Source organism: Podarcis vaucheri (assembly GCF_965113315.1).
Source record: "Podarcis vaucheri genome assembly, chromosome: 3".
In the NCBI taxonomy this organism is placed as follows: Eukaryota; Metazoa; Chordata; class Lepidosauria; order Squamata; family Lacertidae; genus Podarcis; species Podarcis vaucheri.
In genome coordinates, this window is record NC_138761.1 from 79,201,410 (window position 1) to 79,222,614 (window position 21,205).

General features: G+C 40.5%; 1 protein-coding gene across 2 annotated transcripts in view; it reads left to right on the top strand.

Annotated features, from left to right (window-relative positions):
* The window catches only part of MMS22L (MMS22 like, DNA repair protein), a 73,919-nt gene that overhangs the window by 22,154 nt on the left and 30,560 nt on the right, over positions 1–21,205 (top strand). For both annotated transcript variants that reach the window (XM_082216611.1, XM_082216612.1), the window contains exons 12-14: positions 2,149–2,268; positions 2,923–3,149; positions 4,990–5,499. In XM_082216611.1, the coding sequence (XP_082072737.1) occupies positions 2,149–2,268; positions 2,923–3,149; positions 4,990–5,499 (857 nt within the window). The remainder of the gene's footprint in view (positions 1–2,148; positions 2,269–2,922; positions 3,150–4,989; positions 5,500–21,205) is intronic.

Below are 21,205 nucleotides of genomic sequence, written 5' to 3' on the forward strand. Positions count from 1 at the left end.
AGTCCAAAATTTATATTTTAAAAACTTAGCATGTACCTACTATCCCATAAAGTGCACACCTTTCCTCGATTCAGGAGTTGTAAGGAAGCCATAGCTAATTATAGCTCCCTGCAATCTGCTTTTTGTGTGTGTTGCAGGTATGGTTTGGAAAAGGCATACAGTTACCAAATCGTGGTGTAGATGGATAGCACATGAAATCTTTAAATCACATTTGCTTCCACAGTAACATGTAGTTTTCTATGATTTTGAAGCACATAAGTTGCATTTTGGGTAGATCTAGCTGACATTCCTTCCAGGCTGCAAGTCCTTTCTATCATATTTTTTAGCCAAGCGGCTAACTTGGATGCAGGTACTATAAATGTTTAGGGAACACTTCAGCCCAGTCCAAGATGATGCAGATCTGCTACAGAAATCTGAATATATGCTCCGTGAAATTAAACTTTGATTGAGCTAGACTTATTGAGGGGGCAAATTACAAATCATGTAAGAGCCAGCATGGAATAATGGTTAGATTGTTGGACCTAGTACCTGGAGCTCAGGGTTCAAATCCTGCTTAGCCACAAAGCCCATTGGGTGACCTTGGGCCAGTCACAGACTCCCAGCCTAACCAACCTCATAGGCTTGTTGTGAGAATAAAATAGGGGAATATACATGACCATGAGCACCATGAGAAAGGTAGGATACAAATGTAATAAATGTCATATAGCATGCAGTGAAGCAGGCTGAGCATCAGAGAAGAGAGTTTCCTCATCTACCTTTTCCTTGTCACTAGATATTGTGACTTTAGTATGTGGATTCCTTGCAGACTGCTGACCAGTCAGATGTAGATGTGAGCAAAACCTATCCACCATTCCCTTCCAAAAGGAAAATGTGTGGGGCTCAGTAGGATGCTGACTCATCTCACAAAGCCACTGTAGGTCGTAGTAACTGAAATTCTGAGTAACTGAAATTATTACTGTGGTACCTCCAGTTACGAATGGGATCCATTCCGGAGGCCTGGCCGCATCCTGAAAAGTTTGTGACTGGAGGCACCCTTCTACGCATTCACGCGGCACGATTGAGTGCTTCTGCGCATGCGCGCACGGCGAAACCCAGAAGTATACACTTCCAGGTTTGCTGTGTTCGCAACCCAAAGTTTACTTATCCAGAGGGATACGTAAGCAGAGGTATGACTGTACAGTCTTTGGGCAAGGATTTTTTTCTAAAAAGATAACATCGTTGCTTATTGATTTAGAATGCATGATTTGTATTTTTCAATCAATTAGGCCTAGGTATATTGAGTTCGTTCTCACCATAGGGCTATATAAAAGGCGGCTCCCATGGTTCCTCTTCATTATAATGTCACATCAAGGAATGGAATCCGGGGAGAAATATGCAAGTGGATAATGGGTGGGACTACACTGATCTGAGTCAGTTCTCGCTTGTTTGTCTTAGAAAGTGGCTGTAATCTGAACACAGTTGAGGGGTGAAACAAGGATAATTCTGCGGTAGCACCATGCAGTCTTGACCTCAGAAATGAATGCAGATTGGCCCATTCCAATATAGTTTATAGAAAATTAGATTTAATTCTCCAGGCTTCAAGATGTTACATTCCTGGCCCACATGGGCATATGCATAAACGCCACATGTCACAAAGTGCTAATTACCAATATTATCTCAACAGAATCTTTGCAAGCTGAATGGGCCAGGATCAGTCTGCTATTCATAGGCCAGAATGTTCTTAGAACAAGCGTTTTTCTATTGTGTCCAGTGGGTCTTAGCCATTAGAAAGTGGTCTTGACACAATTCAGTATATAAACTTCTGTTTGGAATTTACCTAGAGGTGGCCTCCTTATCTGGGAATTACGCTCCAAATTATCTTTCATAGCCCCTGGCTTTATAGCTATATGGTTCTAATGCATAAAAATGTAGGTAGAGTTTCAGTAGATGACAATGCTGGTACTTGTCAGATTTTATTTTCTAGATCACTGCTCATATTAATGGATTGGCTTGCTTCTAAACTAGAAATAACATTTGGGGAGGGGAGGGGGATATTCTCAGAATCCGAGGGCTTTATATTTGATTGTGACCAAGGTTGTTTTTACTATTAAAAGAAGAAGAAGCTTGCTAAATAAAACAAAATTGCATTTGAATGTCTTTGTTTGCTAGACTGGAATATTAGAGGAACAGTTACGAACGCATCTTCAGTGCTGTTTGACATTAAGTCGTATCTGGGATATGAACCTCTCAGCCATCACCATACTCTGGGAACATTATAGCAAGAATCTGGTTAGTAAATAACGTCCAAGAAAGCTGTAAGTGGGCACCCGTCACCTTGAGAAAGTTGTTATCTAGTCAAGTCTGCTTAGCAGTGGAAATGCTTATGGCCTCATTCCCCCTGCCAAAAAAAATCCCTCTACAGTTTCATTCATTTACAGTTTCCATCCTACTTCTTTCAAAAGGGTCTGAGTAGCTTCCCAATATCTACATATTTTTTTTAAGGGAGGGGGAAAGATGTGGAGGGGAAAAGAGAGCTACACCCTCCTATCTGGCAATCATTCTCTGACGTGAGGCTAGATTGTTCTTCCCCTTTGCCTCTGCTTCCACAGTTGTTTGCAGAATTCCTCCAGGAAGGAAGGGGGAAATGGGATCCCATCAGTTGTGATCCTCTAACCAAATAGATACAACCAAGCAATTCTTTCCCTTTTAAGTGTTCTTGCAGGCTGGGAAGCAGCCTTCCCTTAGCCCCTTTTCATTCTATAGTGTGTCCTCCTTTGTGTCTGCAGTCACTGGACCTTTTAGTTTCAGCTGCCATTTCCACATGGTGATAGAAGAGCCTGGAATGGAGCAGTCTTGTGCAGTGATGGCAATAAAGCCTTGTGCCAAGGAAGGGCATAGCTCAGCTATAGCTTCAATATACTGTATTTTCTTTCTGTCTTTCAGAACAGTCACTTTACTATTCCTTGGTTTGGTCTCAAAGGTCTTGCAAATATTAGTAAAACACCCATGACGATGTATGAGTCGGTGAAGAGATGTTGTGGCGACATACATACTCCTGACATGTATACCACCAGCAATAGTTACCAATTTTTTCTTCACATTTTGGTACAAGTAATGAAGAAGGTAGTGAAGACCAATGGCACTCATCCCTGGAAGCAGATCAAAGGAAGGTACAGTGGCTTTTGTAGTTTTCCACATGTTGATACTTTCAGTGATTGACTAAATTAGTTTTATCTAAGAAGGTGTACGTCTGTAGTGTCAGTATTCATGAATTCTGAAATATTCCCGTATTCATTTTTTAAATTATTATTTCATAAAAATTATTTTTAAAAATTTGATTATTGGGGGGGGGAGGACCTTGAAGCTGTTTACAAAAACAATGAAGTTACCATTTAAAAAATACAACAATAATCGAAAATATACAGAAATTTAAACCCCAAACAGGTAAAGGTCCAATCGTGACCGACTCTGGGGTTGCGGTGCTCATCTCGCTCTATTGGCCGAGGGAGCTGGCATACAGCTTCCAGGTCATGTGGCCAGCATGACTAAGCGACTTTGGGCGATCCAGAGCAGCGCACGGAAACGCTGTTTACCTTCCCGCCGGAGTGGTACCTATTTATCTACTTGCACTTTGACGTGCTTTCGAACTGCTAGGTTGGCAGGAGCAGGGACCGAGCAACGGGAGCTCACCCCGTTGCGGGGATTCGTACTGCCGACCTTACGATCGGCAAGTCCCAGGCACTGTGGTTTAACCCACCGCGCCACCCGCGTCCCTAAAACCAAAATAAATTAGACTAACGCCAATTAAAACTTACATGAAGCTTATAAATGTATTGTCGTTTTTTTATTACATCTGGACATTTTTTGGATAAAAGGATGATGGGTGAGGAAATGACTTAAGATGAGCCCTGCTGGATCGGACCAATGGCCCATCTAGTCCATCCTCCTCCTCTCACAGTGGCCAACCAGATGCCTATGGGAAGCCTCCAAGCAGGACCTGAGTGCAATCACACTCTCCTCCCTTTTGATTCTCAGTAACTGATCTTCAGAGGCACTCCACCTGAGTGGAGGAGGAGCATAGCCATCACAGCAAGAGCCGTCAGTCACTAGCTGGATCCTGCGCTCCACCCCTGCAGTAGAGTTCTTCTCACTCTTTCAGTATGCCTGGACAAAAACCTCCTATACTGTCAAATCTAAATGAGCCTTCAGGTGTTTTTGACAGCAACTCCTGTCATTCTTTACCAATGGGTGTTCTGATTTGGGCTGAAGAGAGCCCCACAACATCTGGTGCATAAGAGTGTCTTAAGTAATACAGAGTAGACCCATTTAGAACTAATTCAGCTCCATATCTAGTGGTGGTGCATTGCAACATGTACAATCATTATTTACAGTGGGAAGCTCTTCTGCACTGTCGTATTGAGACCTAGCTGCCCTGTTCTGGTCTTTGAGCTACAGTGGTACCTCTGGTTACGTACTGAATTTGTTCCGGAGGCCTGTTCTTAACCTGAAACAGTTCTTAACTTGAGGTACCACTTTAGCTAATGGAGCCTCCTGCTGCCGCTGGGCCGCTGGTGTGAGATTTCTGTTCTCATCCTGAGGTAAAGTTCTTAACCCAAGGTACTACTTCTGGATTAGCGGAGTCTGTAACCCAAAGTGTTTGTAACCTGAGGTACCACTGCATTTGTCCTCTGAATACCAGTAGTCTCTGTGATACTAGATGAGAGATGGCTAGAACAGCTGGCAGAAAATATTGTTGAATCCATTCTTCTTGAGGTGTTTGCAGTTCATGTTAGCACAGTCGACTTCCCAGTTTTTTCATCTGGAGTACTCTGGTTCCAGACAACTGGTGGTTAAGGATAGGCCCACAACTCACCTTGAGCAGAAAGAAATTCAGCAAGGTCATTTACCATTACGGCAGTTCTTTGGAAGGCAGGTTAATGGAGCTTATTGAAGCAAAGGCAAAATACAAAAAAAGGTTTTAAGGAAAGTGTCTTTGTGCTTCTTTTGCAGGATTTATTCCAAATTCCACCAGAAAAGAATGAGAGAACTGACAGAGGTGGGCCTGCAGAACTTTTTCCATCTTTTCCTCGTGCTGGCAGCTATAGCAGAGACAGAGGACGTTGCCAGCCGCGTGATGGAACTTCTGCATTTCCTTAGTCCAGTTTCTACGAGCCTTTCTCTGAGAGCTTTGATCTGGAAGGGCTACTTTGCCTTCATCTTAACGTATGTTGAAAGGAACATGGATATCAGTGTGCTAGCTGAGGAAGTCTCGAATGACTTCCACAAAAAGGCAAAGGAATTTTTAGTTGCCAGAAATGACCCCTTGCAGAAACAAAACCTCTGGGTGCTGCTTTCCACTTACGTTGATGGCGTCCAAGAAGTTTTTGAGACCAGCTGCCACTTGCACCTTTCTGAAGAAAAGCTCCTGAATGATGGCTTTAGTATGCTGCTGCCTGGTTGCCGAGGAGCTGAACTTGCAAGAGTGTTTAGTTTCTTGCAAGATGTTCTGTTCAGACTGAGGTAAGAGGTTTTTTTAATTCATATCTTCTGAAGGTTTTTTTCTGCTTCAAACTTCTTTTATCAGATTTCTCGCACATTGACTTTCATACACCTACAGTGTAATACATGTAATTTATAATTGATTCATTTTAAATAATTTTATCCTACTTTGCAGCATAAAAGTTTTGGGTGGCAAAGAACAGAAATGATAAATTTATTATAACTTAAATTAATCAGAGGGGTAAGGCATGTAAGCAGAAGGCATGGATTCTTTAAATTATGAATTAGCGTGATGAAGATGTTGGATCCATTTTGGTACAAACTTACCATATTCATCCAAAGAAACATAGAGGCTAACTCAAACTCTAAAAGGTGTAAGCCACAAAACTGAAAACAGTCTACCAGTGTGATAAGTCTCCTGTTTGAGGCCTGACTTGGACTACACAACAATAGTGTTTCAAGTATCTGGCCACGATATGGAATGAGAGTATTGCATTCACCTTGGTGTGTTTTGAGAATTTAAATGGAAGAATGCAAGAGATGTTAAGGGCTGATGAACACATGTTGATCACTTCTTGATGGCAGTATTAAGTGATGACTTGCGTCAGCGGTAGCTGTTCTGCCCCACATAGTATGGTCAGTAGTCAGGGATGATAGGAACTTTGGTCCAGCAATAACTGGAGAAAACCATATTGCTTACCCTTGACAGTCACTGTTCACAGATAGACAGCATCGTATTGCTTTTTAATGGATTTGAATCTCACTTGTATGGCAAGTCAGTAAATGAACGATATGTACGAACGAGTACAGCAGCCTTGTATTTCATCGGGGTTGCAAAGCAGGGACAAAGCTCTGCTTTGCTATCCTATAGGCTTGCATACCGGCCATGGAAGAAGTGGCTTCACTTCCTTTCTGATCAATATGGAAGCTGACTGGAATGGTGAAGTGGGGCAGAGCACTCTGCTTCACTGGCATGCTAGCCGACTGGATTGGTGAAGCAGCTCTTCTGTCTCTTTTGAGCAGTAACAATAACTATTGCCTCCACTGTCTTGTGCAGGAAGCAGGTCAAATTGCTCTCCTGCCTTCTGCAAGCTGGGCAAGCTGCTTGGCTCGTGGGATTTCCCACGAGCTTGAAAATAATAGAAGAGGTTTGACAATTGCGTGCTTACAGAGGCAAGGGTGGGAAGGAACACGGTGCTTTAATGCTGAGCTAATAAATGTGTTGCCCTCCAGATGTTGCTGGAATGCCGCTCCTAGCACCCCTAGCCATTGGCTATGCTGACCGGGACTGGTGGGAATTTGATTCCAGCAACAACTGGAGGGCAACACATTGGCTATTCCTGGCTTATTGAAATGTTGTAAGCTTTTGGCATTCTCATTTGCTTCTGAACTTATACGCAATTGTATATTCATCATTTCTGTTGTAGATCTGGCGCGTGCGTGCGCGCACACACACACATACACACACACTTTTTATATATTACACATACCTGTTTGTAGAGCTTTTGCAATATTTCACGTAGCCCCAAAATTCCTGCTTAGATAAAAACGACATAAAACAGGAGAATGGCATGGTGACTAGTAAAAATTGGAAGGATAGTGTCTCATCACTAATCAGTTTTGCCTTGATTTATTGATACAGTTTACAACCTCCAAACTGTCCTTTCCGCAATAAACATATTTCTGTCCACTAATTCACATTGGAGGCAGCTCTTCAATTTGAAGGGGGGAAAGCTGCCTTGGGGAGGTCAGAAGACATCTTCCCTTGCCGTCCTGCCACAAGCCCTAATGAGGCAGTTATTGATTGGTCACTGTAGAAATCTGAGGATTTGTGGGGGAGGAGCGCTAGAAAATATGCATTATGAACAGTGGGAAGAAACTGACCTGCATGTTTACCTTAAGTACTTTGTTACTGTCTGGATAGTTTGACTTCTGCTGTCACTAGCTTGTAAATCCAAGGACAACTGATTATTTTTTTTTCCAGGCTGTCTTTGAACAAAGATAAAGTGTTTGACAAAGGGTAGGTGATTTATTAGGAGGGTCTTTGTAAATTGGTTTAACTTGGTTTTTAAAAAGTGCAGACTATCCAGATGAAGAAGACACACTCTGGAACTGTACAAAAGCATTGCACATGCTACCTTGGAAAAGGTCCTTCGGTCTTGAATGGCCTGCATAGTCCAACAGAGATGTATTTTTGACATTCAAATAACATGAAATTCTTAATTTGAAAAAGCCTTAAATGTTGTATGAATTAATGATAGCTGATTCCAACTGCATGCTTCTTCACTACCTGATTGGAAAGCTCCTTCCTAGCTGATTGCTGTCAACAGGACCAGCTCTAATGTTAGACAAAGCGAGACCTCAAGTAGCAAATGCTGGAAGATAGGGAGCAACAGTAAGGTAGGGGGGAAAGAATTATTTATATTATTTAAAAGCATTTCTAACCTTCCCAGCTCACAAGAGCCTGGGGGTAGAGCGCAATAAAACAAGGCAAAGATATAGTGTGTCAGCAACACAGCAATATAAACAAAAAACAGAACAGGAAATGAACAAACCAGAACTACATACAACAAATCAGGATAATTACTGAATGCCTGAGTAAGCAAATACATTCTCAGCTGGTGGCAAAAGCTCACCAGTGATGACACCAACTGAATCTCAGAAGAGAGGAACTTTCACAAACATGGTGCAATGGCAAAGGAGGTCCTTTTCTCTGGATACAGATGCCATGTCCATTTGGAAGAACTAATAGGGTCTCACTTGTAGTAAGGTCAGTATGGGAGAAGGAGATGTGCCTTGAATCTCGCCATGTTAGTAGTAAGCTGGTAGCCACTGCAGCTGCTTCAGGACAGGTGCTTCAAGACAGGCTGTCCCAATAGACATGTGCTGACATGGCAGGAATCTTCTCTTTCTCACCTGCCCCCTTTCCCAGTCATGAGGAACAGTGCTACAGGAAAGCATCTCCAGTGCCACTTGGTGATTTTGTGAAGGGGTCCTTAAGATTTCTGTGGTTCATTTGTGGATGAGATGAGTAGATAAAATTAGATTGTACTTAAGGTCAACCAAACCTTCCTTTCATGTGCTGTGCTCAGCCATCAGTAGCATCTCAATAAGCATTTGGGTGGCTTGTGAAAGATTTCTCCTCCCTGGAGTTTCACCAGAAACTAAGTCAGGTTTGGGTGATAGCCAAATATAGTCATACTTTGCATAGATGACTGAAAGCAAGTATGGGTGTTACTTAGTTAGATACCACCCTTTATGTTTGTGCTGGTAGTTGGTAGCCAGAGGGTTTATTCTAATTGGCTTCAAATTCATATCTCTATTTTTATTTCTCTGCTTTTCAGCATGTTACCCTTCCCTAATCATGAAGTGCTTAATATTTTTAAATAAAATTAATACTTCTTGCAACTTGAAAATGAACATGATGGTATAACTGTTTACTGACCCCAGTAAATGAATGCAGTATTTTGACAAAAGATATGAGGCAAATCCATAAACCTGTTATATTATTGGCTGCGCTTGTGCTAATGTATGCATGTATGTTGGGTTTTTAAAAATGATTTTAGGTTGTTTTGCTTCGGTGCTATTTTTAATATGGTTTCAATTTTTTAAAATATCTATAACTGATTGGTGTGGGTTTTTTTAGTTGTATCTGTTATTTATTCATTTTATAAACCGCCTTGGGTTCCACATTGAGAGAAAGGCAGAATGTGTTTGCGTGTGCGTGTGTACATATACAAACCATATAATAATATTTATTTCCCAATTGTATAAAAGCAAAATGCACATAGCAATATTGTAGCCCAGTGTGGAGAATCTGTAGCTTATTCTTTGTGGGTCTGCCAAGAATAGGGTTATAGAGCAATACCCTTGGCCAGATTAATAACATGCATTCTTGGCTGCCTCTCTGATTTGGCAAAGGAGCAAATGTCTCGCTGTAGCAATCCTTCCTCTTTTAAGATCCAGGTGGGAATAAGATATCAGCCCTTGCATAAATGTAATATTTCTGCCAACTGTACTGGGTGTAATAGTTCTAGGACTGTCAGAATGTGCAGGTAAGTAGGAAGTGAGATCACTGATTAAAGAGAGAAGCGGCTCCCTGTAGGCAGTTAGTTAATAATAACTTCATATGCCACTTTTCTGCTAACCCAAGATGATGGCTCACAGGAGCATTCCTTTATTGCTGATTAAGTAGCATTATGAAAATACTGACTTGGCTGTGTTAACTAAATGCCTTGGTATTTAAAGCTTAGAATGTCAAATAGTTGTAGCAATCCCCTTTAACACATCACATAGAGTTTCTGGAATCACATTTCAAGTCTCCCTTCTTCCTTTTATTTGAGGTGATAGTAGAAATGGCATTTTCTCCCCCATTTTGCAGAGTGAGGCATAGCCAACAGCTGTACTTTAATTATAGCCATTCATGCTGCTGTGTTAAGGGACTGTCATCCTTTCCATTATAACTCCTTTTATTTTCAAGGATTTATAACACAGCTATGAAAATTTGCTCTTGGGCTAAAACGTGATTCGTGAGGTCTTGTAAGAGTGTTCACTTTTTCCCTATTTCTTTTTTCTTAAGCAAACATTAAAAAGCTCTCACTTTGCTTGAATATAGCCTTCATGTTGAAAAGAGGAGGGGGGAGAGAGAAGAACTGGATGCTTTCTAGAATATTCTGTTCGTTTCTCTCGGAAACAGTTTCCCATTCTGTACTTGCATCTAGTATCTAGAGCAGTAATTTTCAAATTCTGTGCTGCAAGATCATTTCTAGCATGCTCCGAGAAATAAATGAAGGTTCCTTGATCTGTCTTGATTTCAGTCTTCATCTGATGGGTAAAATTGGATGGTTTAATTACGCTCAAAGTAACAAAAGCCACAGGGTTACCTTACCTGTGAAGGAAGCACTCCCACAATGTGATTTACACAGGAATTCAAGAGGTATGATTTCCAACAACCTGGTTCTGACTCTTGTACACAAAAAACAAACTGAAACTTCTAGTGGATTTTAGAGCATAGTAGTAGTCACTATTAATTCAGAGCTAAGAGTGCCTCAGCTACCAGAGTTTAGGGCAGGGGTTAGCAAACTTTTTCAGCAGGGGGCTGGTCCACTGTCCCTCAGACCTTGTGGGGGGCCGGACTATATTTTGTAAAAATAAATGAACGAATTCCTATGCCCCACAAATAACCCAGAGATGCATTTTAAATAAAAGCACACATTCTACTCATGTAAAAACACGCTGATTCCCAGACCGTCCGTGGGCCGGATTTAGAAGGCGATTGGGTCGGATCTGGCCTCCGGGCCCTAGTTTGCCTACCCATGGTTTAGGGCAATACTGGCACAGAGAGAGCTCTTCTGCAAGGTACAGTTATTTGGATGGGATATTTGAAACACTGCAAATCTAAAATGGGTACCAGCAAAGGACTTTAAAATTATTGTTGTAAAGGGAATTTTCACAGCTTGTGAACTCTGAATATGGTGTGAGAGAAGTAGGAAACAGGCATAAATCAACGATAGAACAAATGAATTGCAGGCAGGGAGGTCCTAGAGTAATTCCCTGAAATCTCTAGGTAGGGCTGGGAAAGACTGATGCTTGAAACCCTGAATGTTGGGAATCACATGTGAGATACTCATGCAGCAGAAGTTGCCCCCAGTTCCAGTCTCCACACAGAAGCAGCTTAAAAGGTCTAAATGAGTTTACTGCTGCAGAAGATAAGGCTTCAGTAATACAGTTGCAGACATTGATATCTATGGACAGTTTGTAGGCTTTACAGATACAGATATATTTAAGTACCAAGTATCTCTGTTGCTCCAGCAAGTCAAAACCTAACACAGTCAGACTTACTTCTCAAGATGGACCCTGACACACCAAACTGGCATGCCTTAATCCCTTATAGTGGTGGTTTTCAACCAGTGTTCCATGGCACCCTGGGGTGCCTTGAATGATGGACGGGTTGCTGGCCTCTGTCTCTCTTTCCTTCCTTCCCTCCTCTGATGCCCTCTCGTGTCTCTGCCTCCCCAAGGCTTGCACAGCTGTTTATCGCAGTAGCCCTGGCTATAAGCTCCACAGGTGAGTGGTGCCTCTGGGAGGCACCTCTCTTTGGGGCAGGGGAGGGGGAAGCTCAGAGACCAGGGGTGGCAGCAGTGACTGGCCAGAGGGCTCCCAAGGAGAGGGGAGAGGAGAGGATGCTGAGGAAACACTCCACAAGGGAGGGTGTTTGAAGCAGAGTGAGAAGCTGCCAGCTCTTCAGGCAAGGGGTGACATAACTAGCTCTTGGGACCCACAAAGAACGTAGTTGGTTAAGGGAGCTGTGGACTCAAAAAGGTTGAAAACCTCTCACTTCTAGAGACAGCACTGGGCTGTTACCATAGCAATGGATTTGACTGACCTTGCACCTGTTGGCTTAGCTCATCCATGCAATGATTTATTCTCATGAAAGCAATTGGGCCTTTTCTACAATGGCTCCCCATTTGTGGATTGCTGTCCACAGGGAGGCTCCCCTGGCACCTGCATTACATATCTTTAGGTACCAGGCAAAAACATTATCCCAGGCCTTTGGCTAATTAATCTATGGCCTTTTAATGGATGGACGGTGTTGTTTTTGTTCATTGCTATGGTGTGTATTTTTGTAATTTTGTAATTTTATATTGCAAACTGTATAGAAATATAATAATAATAATAATAATAATTAATAATAATAAATCATTTGCTTCCACAGAACATGTGTATTCTTTTATACATATGTCTCCGTGGCTACACTAAGAGAAATCTAGCAATATTAAAAAGGGCACTGTGAAAGGAAATGGATTTGACTAGCGGCTGTTGTAGCTGTTAAAGCCTGAAGCATATTGAATTTGCAATTTGGGAGGGCAGGAGGCATGTATAGAAAACATTGCAAAAAGCTTGACTGAGGATTAAAATTATAAAAGGTATATAGCGAAGACTTTGAACATTATGTAAAGTTTATGTGGATATATTTTGGAAATGTGAAGCTTAAGATACTTTTAGGTTTGTAGGGAACAAACCCTTGACAATAGAAGGAACAATGTCTATCAACACTCTGGACATCATTGCGCTTTCGTGCAGGTCTGCAGATTAATTTTTATATTTTTGTGGAGCTTGTAAACTTGTAGTTTATAATGACACTCACTGAGCCTTTGGATAAAACTGAGCTGTAGGAAAATGTAGTGGTCAGAGGTGCTAAACTTCTCCTTTGGTTAGCTTTTGTGTCATAGGGTCAATAGAGTTGTGAGCTGTTGTAATTTAAATATATTGCAGACTAAAAAAATAACAACAGTATTTAAGGTTTATCTGACATTTCCCCCTTAGCCAGAGCACCATTCCAGCAAAAATGGTTGTCTCTCTAATAGTCATTCTTCGATAGCTAGACTGTTGCTAAATCAACAAATAAGAGTGTATATTCATTATTGTTGTAGTGCACCCTGTAGTTCTTCAGACTGAGTGTGGAATTTCTACTTTGTATCTTTACTATGGATATATATACTTGGTGGGTTTTTTGTGGGGGAGGGTTTAGGGGGAGGGGGTTGTGTTACACTTTGTCATCAGAAATGCCCTGTGGGAAGCCCTCCGAGCCCATCAGGATACTTTCTTCTTCTTCTCTTTTTATATCATTGAACAGATAAGCTGATAAAGAGAATGCAGAGAAGTGTTTTTTACTCTGGGGTTTCAATATTAGCCCTTGAACAATATATTTTTCCAATATATTCATCTTCCTGAATACTATTGTCAGGGGGGAAACGTAATAGGTCTTAGAATTGAGTTGATCTTTGCCATAAGCTAAGTCTTCCTTCAAAAAAAAAAAAAAAAAAAGGTTCGTTTTCTCCATCTCTATAAAGATGCTTAGAGTGCTATTTGTTCAGTCACAGGTCGTTGCCTCTGATTTAGGAAGATATTTATGCCATGGACCTTAGATACAGTGGCTGTTCTGGTCTTCTTTACATGGATATGAGAGGCTCTTCTTGCCACACAGTAGAAGTTGACATTGACATCACAGAAATGGTAACGATAGCTGTCATGTGAGCACTGAGCACTCCCCCGGTATTCCCCCCCCCTTTACCGAAAGGTCTCCCAACTCTCTGAAACAGAATGATTTATTTATTTATTTATTTATTTGAGGGGCTAGGGAGGGTGAATCTCTTCCACAAACAGCATCTGTTTCACCAACAGATAGACACTGTTGTGTTTCACCCAGTGTTTATAAGCAGATACCGTATTTTTCAGTGTGTAAAACTAGGTCCCCCCCCCCCGAAAAAATAATGTCCAAAATTTGGGGTGTCTTATACATGGCTAGATCTTTCCCCATTTTCTTAAATCGGAGTCCCCCAAAATAGGGGGCATTTTATACATGGGGGCGTCTTATAAGGGGCGGAAAATAGAGTCTTAGCACAGAAATAAAATAGCAGTATACAAGTTAGAGGGAATCGCCTTTCTAAAAAGGCATTCCACAGAGGTTCACCGTATTTAGCTTTCACACTCTACTTTAGTAGCTACATTATGTTTGGGCCCATATACACCCCCCCAAAAAAACAAAGCATGTGTTTTCTGTCCCCTTCTTTGGGAGAAATAATTATACATTTGCCGTTTTTATTTCCTTGCTTAGCCAAAAAAAATAATGAACAACTTTATTTTGATTTAAATGAAAACTTTATTTTGGATGCTCCTTTATTTTAACTCTATTATTCATAACATTTTACAGCATTTACCCCCCCAAACACACACACACAAACCCAAGCACACAAACGCCCTCCCAGGAGTGGTATGATTAAACAAGGAGCTGAAATCCCAAAACCCTTCTGTCTCACATTCCCTGGCTAAGTTGCATCATAGAGATGAAGAGAATCATCTCTTATTGCGGTTATGTTCAAGATAGCCTAAAACAGCTGGAGGGGCCCCTTGCTCTCTTAAGGCTGCATTGCCCAGTGCAGCTCGCTGAAAGATAAGAAAATGCTGATCTCAAAGAGGGTAGCTGTGAAAATGCATTGCTCTGCCTAGGCTACTACCATGTCAAAAGTTGCTTCTTTTCTTCTCTGCTGTAACCATTTTATCTAGCAAACCTGCTCTGACGCTTGTTCTGTAACCTACCTGTCAGCTATACATGATTTACTGTTGTGAAAGACTAAATCCACCAAATATGCTTTGGGGGGGGGGGAGAGAAAAGTACAAAACCATTTCAGAGTATACGAGCACCTGCTGCTCATGGCTCATAGTTGTTTAGAAAAATATGTGATCCCTGAAGAACATCAATGTACATTTATTTTCTGGTTGAAGCACTCCACTTTTGAAACTACAGGTTTTTTTTCCCTTCAATGAACTTTCCTCTTCATATTTCTTTTCTTTGCAGGTGGTGGTGGGGAAAATAGCTATTTATACAGATTTGCGGGATTTCTCCCCTCCCTCTTATTGAACAAAGAGGGGGGGAAGGGATGCAGTGATAGTTAAAATAAAATAAAATCTAATTAGCATTGAAATACCTTGATTTGGATTGCTGCTTCTTTAGCTTGGAAGACCATATAGATAGATAGACAGATAGATATCTTTGTCTTTAGGATAACTTGCCAGATTTAAGGCTTATTTAAAATGAAAAGAAAGCTGAAGCAATTTTCTTTATTCCATTTCAGTCTCCTAAGGCCTATTTCCCCCTGGTGAGCTCATAGCAACAGGGGGGTTTAAGGGAATTCAGCTTTCTGCAAATTAATGTCTCACATCATGAAAATTCAGGACTTCCCCCCCCTCCTTCCTATCTTGAAAAGTAATACAGTGAGTGCGAGTATTATTTCTTGCCAGCGGGTGGAAGATGAATGATTTTGTCACAGTTTTACTGCTTGATGAGCAGTGTCCTGAGGGTCAGGCTTAAGTCTGTGTCACTATGCTGCTCATTACTCTTGAGCTAAATAAGGGCTGATTGGATCTAAATTGCCTAGCACATGGGCCACAGATGAGCTCAGTGAGTAGGGGATGACCTGCTATTCAGGCTGGGAGTAACCCCGGTGTGCAAATGCTGCATTAGAACACCGTGGGAGAACGAGAGGCTACTGACTGCTGCCAGCAAAAGAAATCGAAATGTAAAAAACTCTTTGATGCTGCAGTGTTAGAATTTGAAATGTAGGAAGTGACAGGTTGATGGTACTTATCAGCTTTGGCTGGATTAGAGAACAGTGTCATCTTGCTTATATAATGACAGAAGAATGAAGCAAGTTCCCAACCAGCCTGCGCTGCCTTGCACCCGGTGGCTGCTGTCAGACTTGATGCTGCCTCCTACTGGCAGACTTAATGCTAGAAGTGGCAATGGCATTGACAAATCTATGGTGATGATACACTTTTAATTATTTTTTTTTTTAGCGTTCCAGAAACTGGAATGAGAAGAAATATGTGTGTGTCTTCTAGGGTGTAATAGTCCTTTATAAAATACTTGGGAAAGGAGGCTTTGATAATGAGGGCTATGCTAAGATATTCTGCCTTCATTTTTTATTCAAAAGATAAGCACATTCTTCTTTTATTTATTCTGTCTCTTTGGGAACGGTTTGTGCTGGTTTTAGAACTGTGATTCCAGAGGATAAACTTGAATGAAAGCTTGCTCTTTCCTCCACTGGAGGTTTTTAAACAGAGGTTGGGTGGCCATCTGTCATGGGTGCTTTAGCTGTGATTCCTGCATTGCAGGGGATTGGACTAGATGATTCTTAGGGATCCCTTCTAAGTCTACGATTCTATAATTCTATTAAATAACATTGAGAGTACTGACCTTGGATTTCAGCAATTTGAAGAATGCTTTGGACACTGCTGTGTTTGTCTGGTTATGTTTAGTGTACTTTGGGCATTGATCTTAGCACCTCCGCTTGTTGACAGATCTGTGATCAGATCTGCACCCTCCCTTTATTCTGTTCTGATGCCAGTTGGGTTATTTGAGAAAACTCTGTGCTCATTTAAATTTTTCAGTTCATGGATCAGAGTGCACTTCATCAGATGCATGATGTATTATCTGAGTTGTGTATATGTGTGTACATATGGAATACAACACATAGACACACACACAAAAAAAAGATTGGATGGAAGTTAGAAGGAACTGAAATACGAGAAGCGACAGTGGTATTCTTAGACAATGTCTCATGGACTTTTATGAGAAAGACAATAGAGACTATGGAGTTTGGAACAGAATTTACCAATGCGATAAAAGCAATATATACTGAAAATGGACCAATATAATAATCAATGGCAGCACAGCAGATAAATGAAGCATCAAGAAAGGAACTAAAGAAGGCCGTCCCTTGTTGCCATTGCTCTTCATTTTAATATTGGAAGTCTTAGCCAGAAAAATACAAGAGAACAATGATATAAGTGGAATCCGAGTGGACAGTGAGCCCATAAGCTGAAAGCCTTCGTCGATGATGCAGTGATGATGTTGGAGCACCCGTTGAAAAGTTTCCCAAAGGCATTGGAAACTACAACAAAATTTGGCAACCTAGCTGGATTTTATATAAATAAGGAAAAGACTAAGATGATAGTTAAAAATTTAGAACCACATGTTAAAGAAAGACTGGAAGCCAGATCATGAATTAAAATAGGGAGGGGGGAGATTATATATTTGGGGATATGACTCAGCCAAAAAAATGAACCTTTTCCAAGACAATTACTCAAAAATTTGGAATGATATTGAAAAGGACCTAGAAAATTGGAGTAGAATGAATCTCTCCTTTTTAGGAACAATTTCTGCAGTCAAAATGAGTATCTTACTCAAGATGGTTTTTTTTATTCCAAACATTGCCATTGATAAATAGTTACAATTGCTTTAAGCAATGGAAGAAAGATGTAACAAACTTTATATGACAAGGGGGAAAACTGCGAGTTAAATATAAAATCCTCATAGACGCAAAGAATAGAGGGGACATTGCCCTCCCAGACCTTAAGCTCTACTACAAGGCAGTGTGTTTGTGTTGGATGAAAGAATGGGTGGAGTTAAAGAAACACTAATATTTTAGACCTAGAGGGATTCGATCTATGTTTGGGTGGCACTCCTACCTTTACTATGACAAACTCAAAGCACACAGAGGTTTCCCAAATCATGTGATAAGAAGCTTGTACATTGTCTGGTTGAGATATAAAGGCCTTTTGGAAAGGAAAACCCCACGTTGGATATCACCTACTGAGGTGGTATGAGTGGGGGGGGGATTTGGAAAATAAGTGGGGTACATATAAGGCCTTTATACAATTTAAAGAAGGAAGAGTAAGACTAAAAGAAAGGAGATATAAGAATGGATTATCAATAGTTTAATGGCTCCAATATATTCAGTTGAATGAAATATTTTTAAAAGAAAAAGGATTAGTGGAAGGAGGCTCAGAATTTGAAAGAATTGTTTTAGGAAATAGCGGAAAATTAATATCTAAAATATATAAAAAACTATTAGAGTGGGAGACCAAAGACTAAACGGTAAAAGCAATAATGACCTGCTGGGCAATAGATATTGGCCATAATATAGAATTTTCAGTGGAAGAAATTATGGGGGGGGGGATGAATTTTTCAGCCTGCTATATTATTAAAGAAAACCTATAAATGATAATGTACAGGTGGTACTTGACACCTAGTAAGTTGGTAAAAATGTCTTTTTTAAAAATCCAAACTGTGCTGGAAGTGTCAAGAGGTTGAGGGAACCCTAATACACATATGGTGGAAGTGTAAACAAGCCAAGGATTATTGGGAAATGATCTATGTAGAACTAAAAGAGATTTTTAAATTTACATTTCCCCAGAGACCCAAGACCTTCCTACTAGGCATAACATATGTCAATATCCCTAAAAAGGCACTCTGTTTCTTCTTATATGCAACCGCTTGCAGCCAGAATAATATATGCCCAAAAAATGGAAGGAAAGTGAAATCCCAACCAAAGAACAATGGCAAAATGAATTGATAGAATACCCAGAGCCAGCATACATGACAGTGAAAATAAAAAACCAAGATGAAACTCAGGTAAAGGATGAGTAGAAATACTTGGGAGAATATTTAAAGAGATATAATATTTAACTTACAAGTAGGAACAACAGTTTGAGCAGCAGTTACCAACAATAAGGGATATTTATAGGACAAAATAGGATGGAAGAAAAGGATATGCAGCAAAATAAGGTTTGATTAGAATGCCATGGGGAAATGGACTGGGAAGTCCTGAGAGAAGTGATTTATTATGGAAAATGTACGGTGTACATTCATAATTTGGAAAATGTATAAATAAAAAAATAGGAGGAACTGAAATAGAGAAAAGTGGAGAGAACATTTCTAAAAAGTTGGCTTTTCTGAAATGCACGCACCTTTTCTCAAAGGCTGGAAAAAATAGCTAGGAATGCTCCAAGGTTTCCCCAGGGTGACATTATGGTTCAGGACTGGTACCAATAACATTTTTTACAGGGAACACTTCTCCCTGTCTCTTAGTAGGAAAGAGAACAGGGTAATTCTAATATAGCAGGCCCATGAGCTTGCCTCGCTTCCCTTCCTCCCCTCAAAAGCAATCTGCAATGTTATTAAAGATCACTTAGCCACAATCAGGTCTATGGGAGAAGATCTGTGGAAGGCAAAAATTGCTCCCATCCTTTTCCTGTGGGGGTCTCTAGGGAAAAAGTGCTCTGCTGACTGAGATTGGGTGATAGATGAGCAAAGGGTGGACTACTTTTAAATATTATTTTCAAGCATGTTGTTGCTTTTGTTCTTAAACTGAAACTGCACAAAAGGAATAGTTTCTTAAATTTGGTGCCTTGTTTAAAACAAACTTCACCACCACCCTGACATTTACATTCAGTCTTTAACAGTGAAAACCTTTGATATGTCTGCATTATGAACGTTATGGCAGAAAACCGGTAGTTGATAGAAACCCTCTTGAGCTTCATTGTTGCCTTTTAAGTTTGAAACGGGTGAAAGGGACACAAGACTGGATTTCACTTCATTAGAGTTCATTACAAAAGGGTTTTGCTGTATTGCAGAGTGGTACTGAACCTCTGGAATTTTTAATGACTTCAGACACCCTTTAGAAGGCTGGGAAACTGAGAGCACAATGCTGTTTCAGTGGAAGTTATTTTCTAAACAGGAACATTTCTGAAAAAGTCCTTAGTAGCTCTATCTTCATGTAAATTAACACTGTAAATTGTGCAGCTAGTGAGGGGGGGGGGTGGTAGGAATTAAAATAATTCCAATAAATGGTTTAATTTATGCCTCAGCAGTTAGCATGCTCCTGGTTAACAGAAATACCCTTCGGCTACACAGGATTTTGGAGGGTTGTAGGGCACTCATTTGCACATAAATAGCCATTAACTGATAAATTCCCAGAGGTCTCCTGTTGCATGCTAGTGGTTTTGACCTACTTAGCTAGCTTAAATTTGTTTTACAGAATTATTATAATTCCATCCTTGGCACTTAAACTTTGTGATTAATGCATGCCTCACAATACAATTAAAGTATAATTACACAGATTTACAGTTTGCTATCATGGTGTTATTGTTATTACAAAAGAGCTGGTTTGGGCAAATATTAGAAGAATTAGGGTTCTGATACCCATCACTTTGCAGTTATTAAGTGATTATGTTAAATGGGACTCCTTTACCTCTGAAGAATGAGTTGGAGAGAGGTGAAACATTAACACACTGAATGGCTTTAAGTGATTGTGCAGGAGCTATAAAGTAATTTCTGTCACATATCCGTAGATGATAGGATGCTTTTATTAATCTTCATATTGGAGAGGGCAAGAAGCACCCTTTAATTCTGTTCCTTTAAATCATTTCATTAAGAGTTGAAATGTAGAGACTGTGAGGGGTTGTGTCAGTTATCATAAGTAATGGTTGTTTTGGATAACATGCATCTGAAATCTGGAATCACAGTTGATCTAAAACACAGAAGTGGAAAACTGGAAACTCATACCAGCACTCAACTGATCCTAAGTAGATCTGTTCAGACTAGCAGTCTTTATGCTCAAGCGCTGGATCAGCTTGAGGATCAATCTAAATTCTGCTGGCTGCATTCAGTCCAAGTATGCCAGAGAGGTGGATGAAGATTAATGAGCAGGGCATGTCTGCTGTAGCAGTCTACAGTGGGTCAATGCCAATTTGCAGCATCTGTAATGCGCATCTGACCTGACCCCTCTGCACTGTAACACACATCTGACCTGCATGGTGTGCGCTGACAACATATGGAAATTGGTATAGACTTGATGGAGCATTTGTGTTGCTATGCTGAAATCTCTGCCATTATGAAAAGGGGTATGTTTTCCAACTTACTTTGGTGGGGAAAATGGGCTTTGCATACAAGCTCTTTCACTTTGATGTGCATGGCTTGGGACCAGATTTAATGTTTTCAGATGCAATACCAGGGCTGCCTCATCGTGACATGTTGTGTCGCTTTACAAAATTTGCACTAAGTAAATTTCGAGTCTTAATGAAATTGGTTTTTTTCTCTCTAAAGTACTGAGGTCCTATTTAACACAATCACTTACCGTATTTTTTGCACCATAACACTCACTTTTTTCCTCCTAGAAAGTAAGGGGAAATGTCTGTGCGTGTTATGGAGGAAATGCCTACGGGTGGCATGCCTACGGATTTTCCTCCCCTAAAAACTATGTGCGTGTTATGGTCGGGTGCATGTTATAGAGCGAAAAATACGGTAATTACTGGAAAGTAATGGTTGTGAGAATCCTGATTTTTCACCATTTCATAACTACAGGAGCTCAGATTACGGTAATTC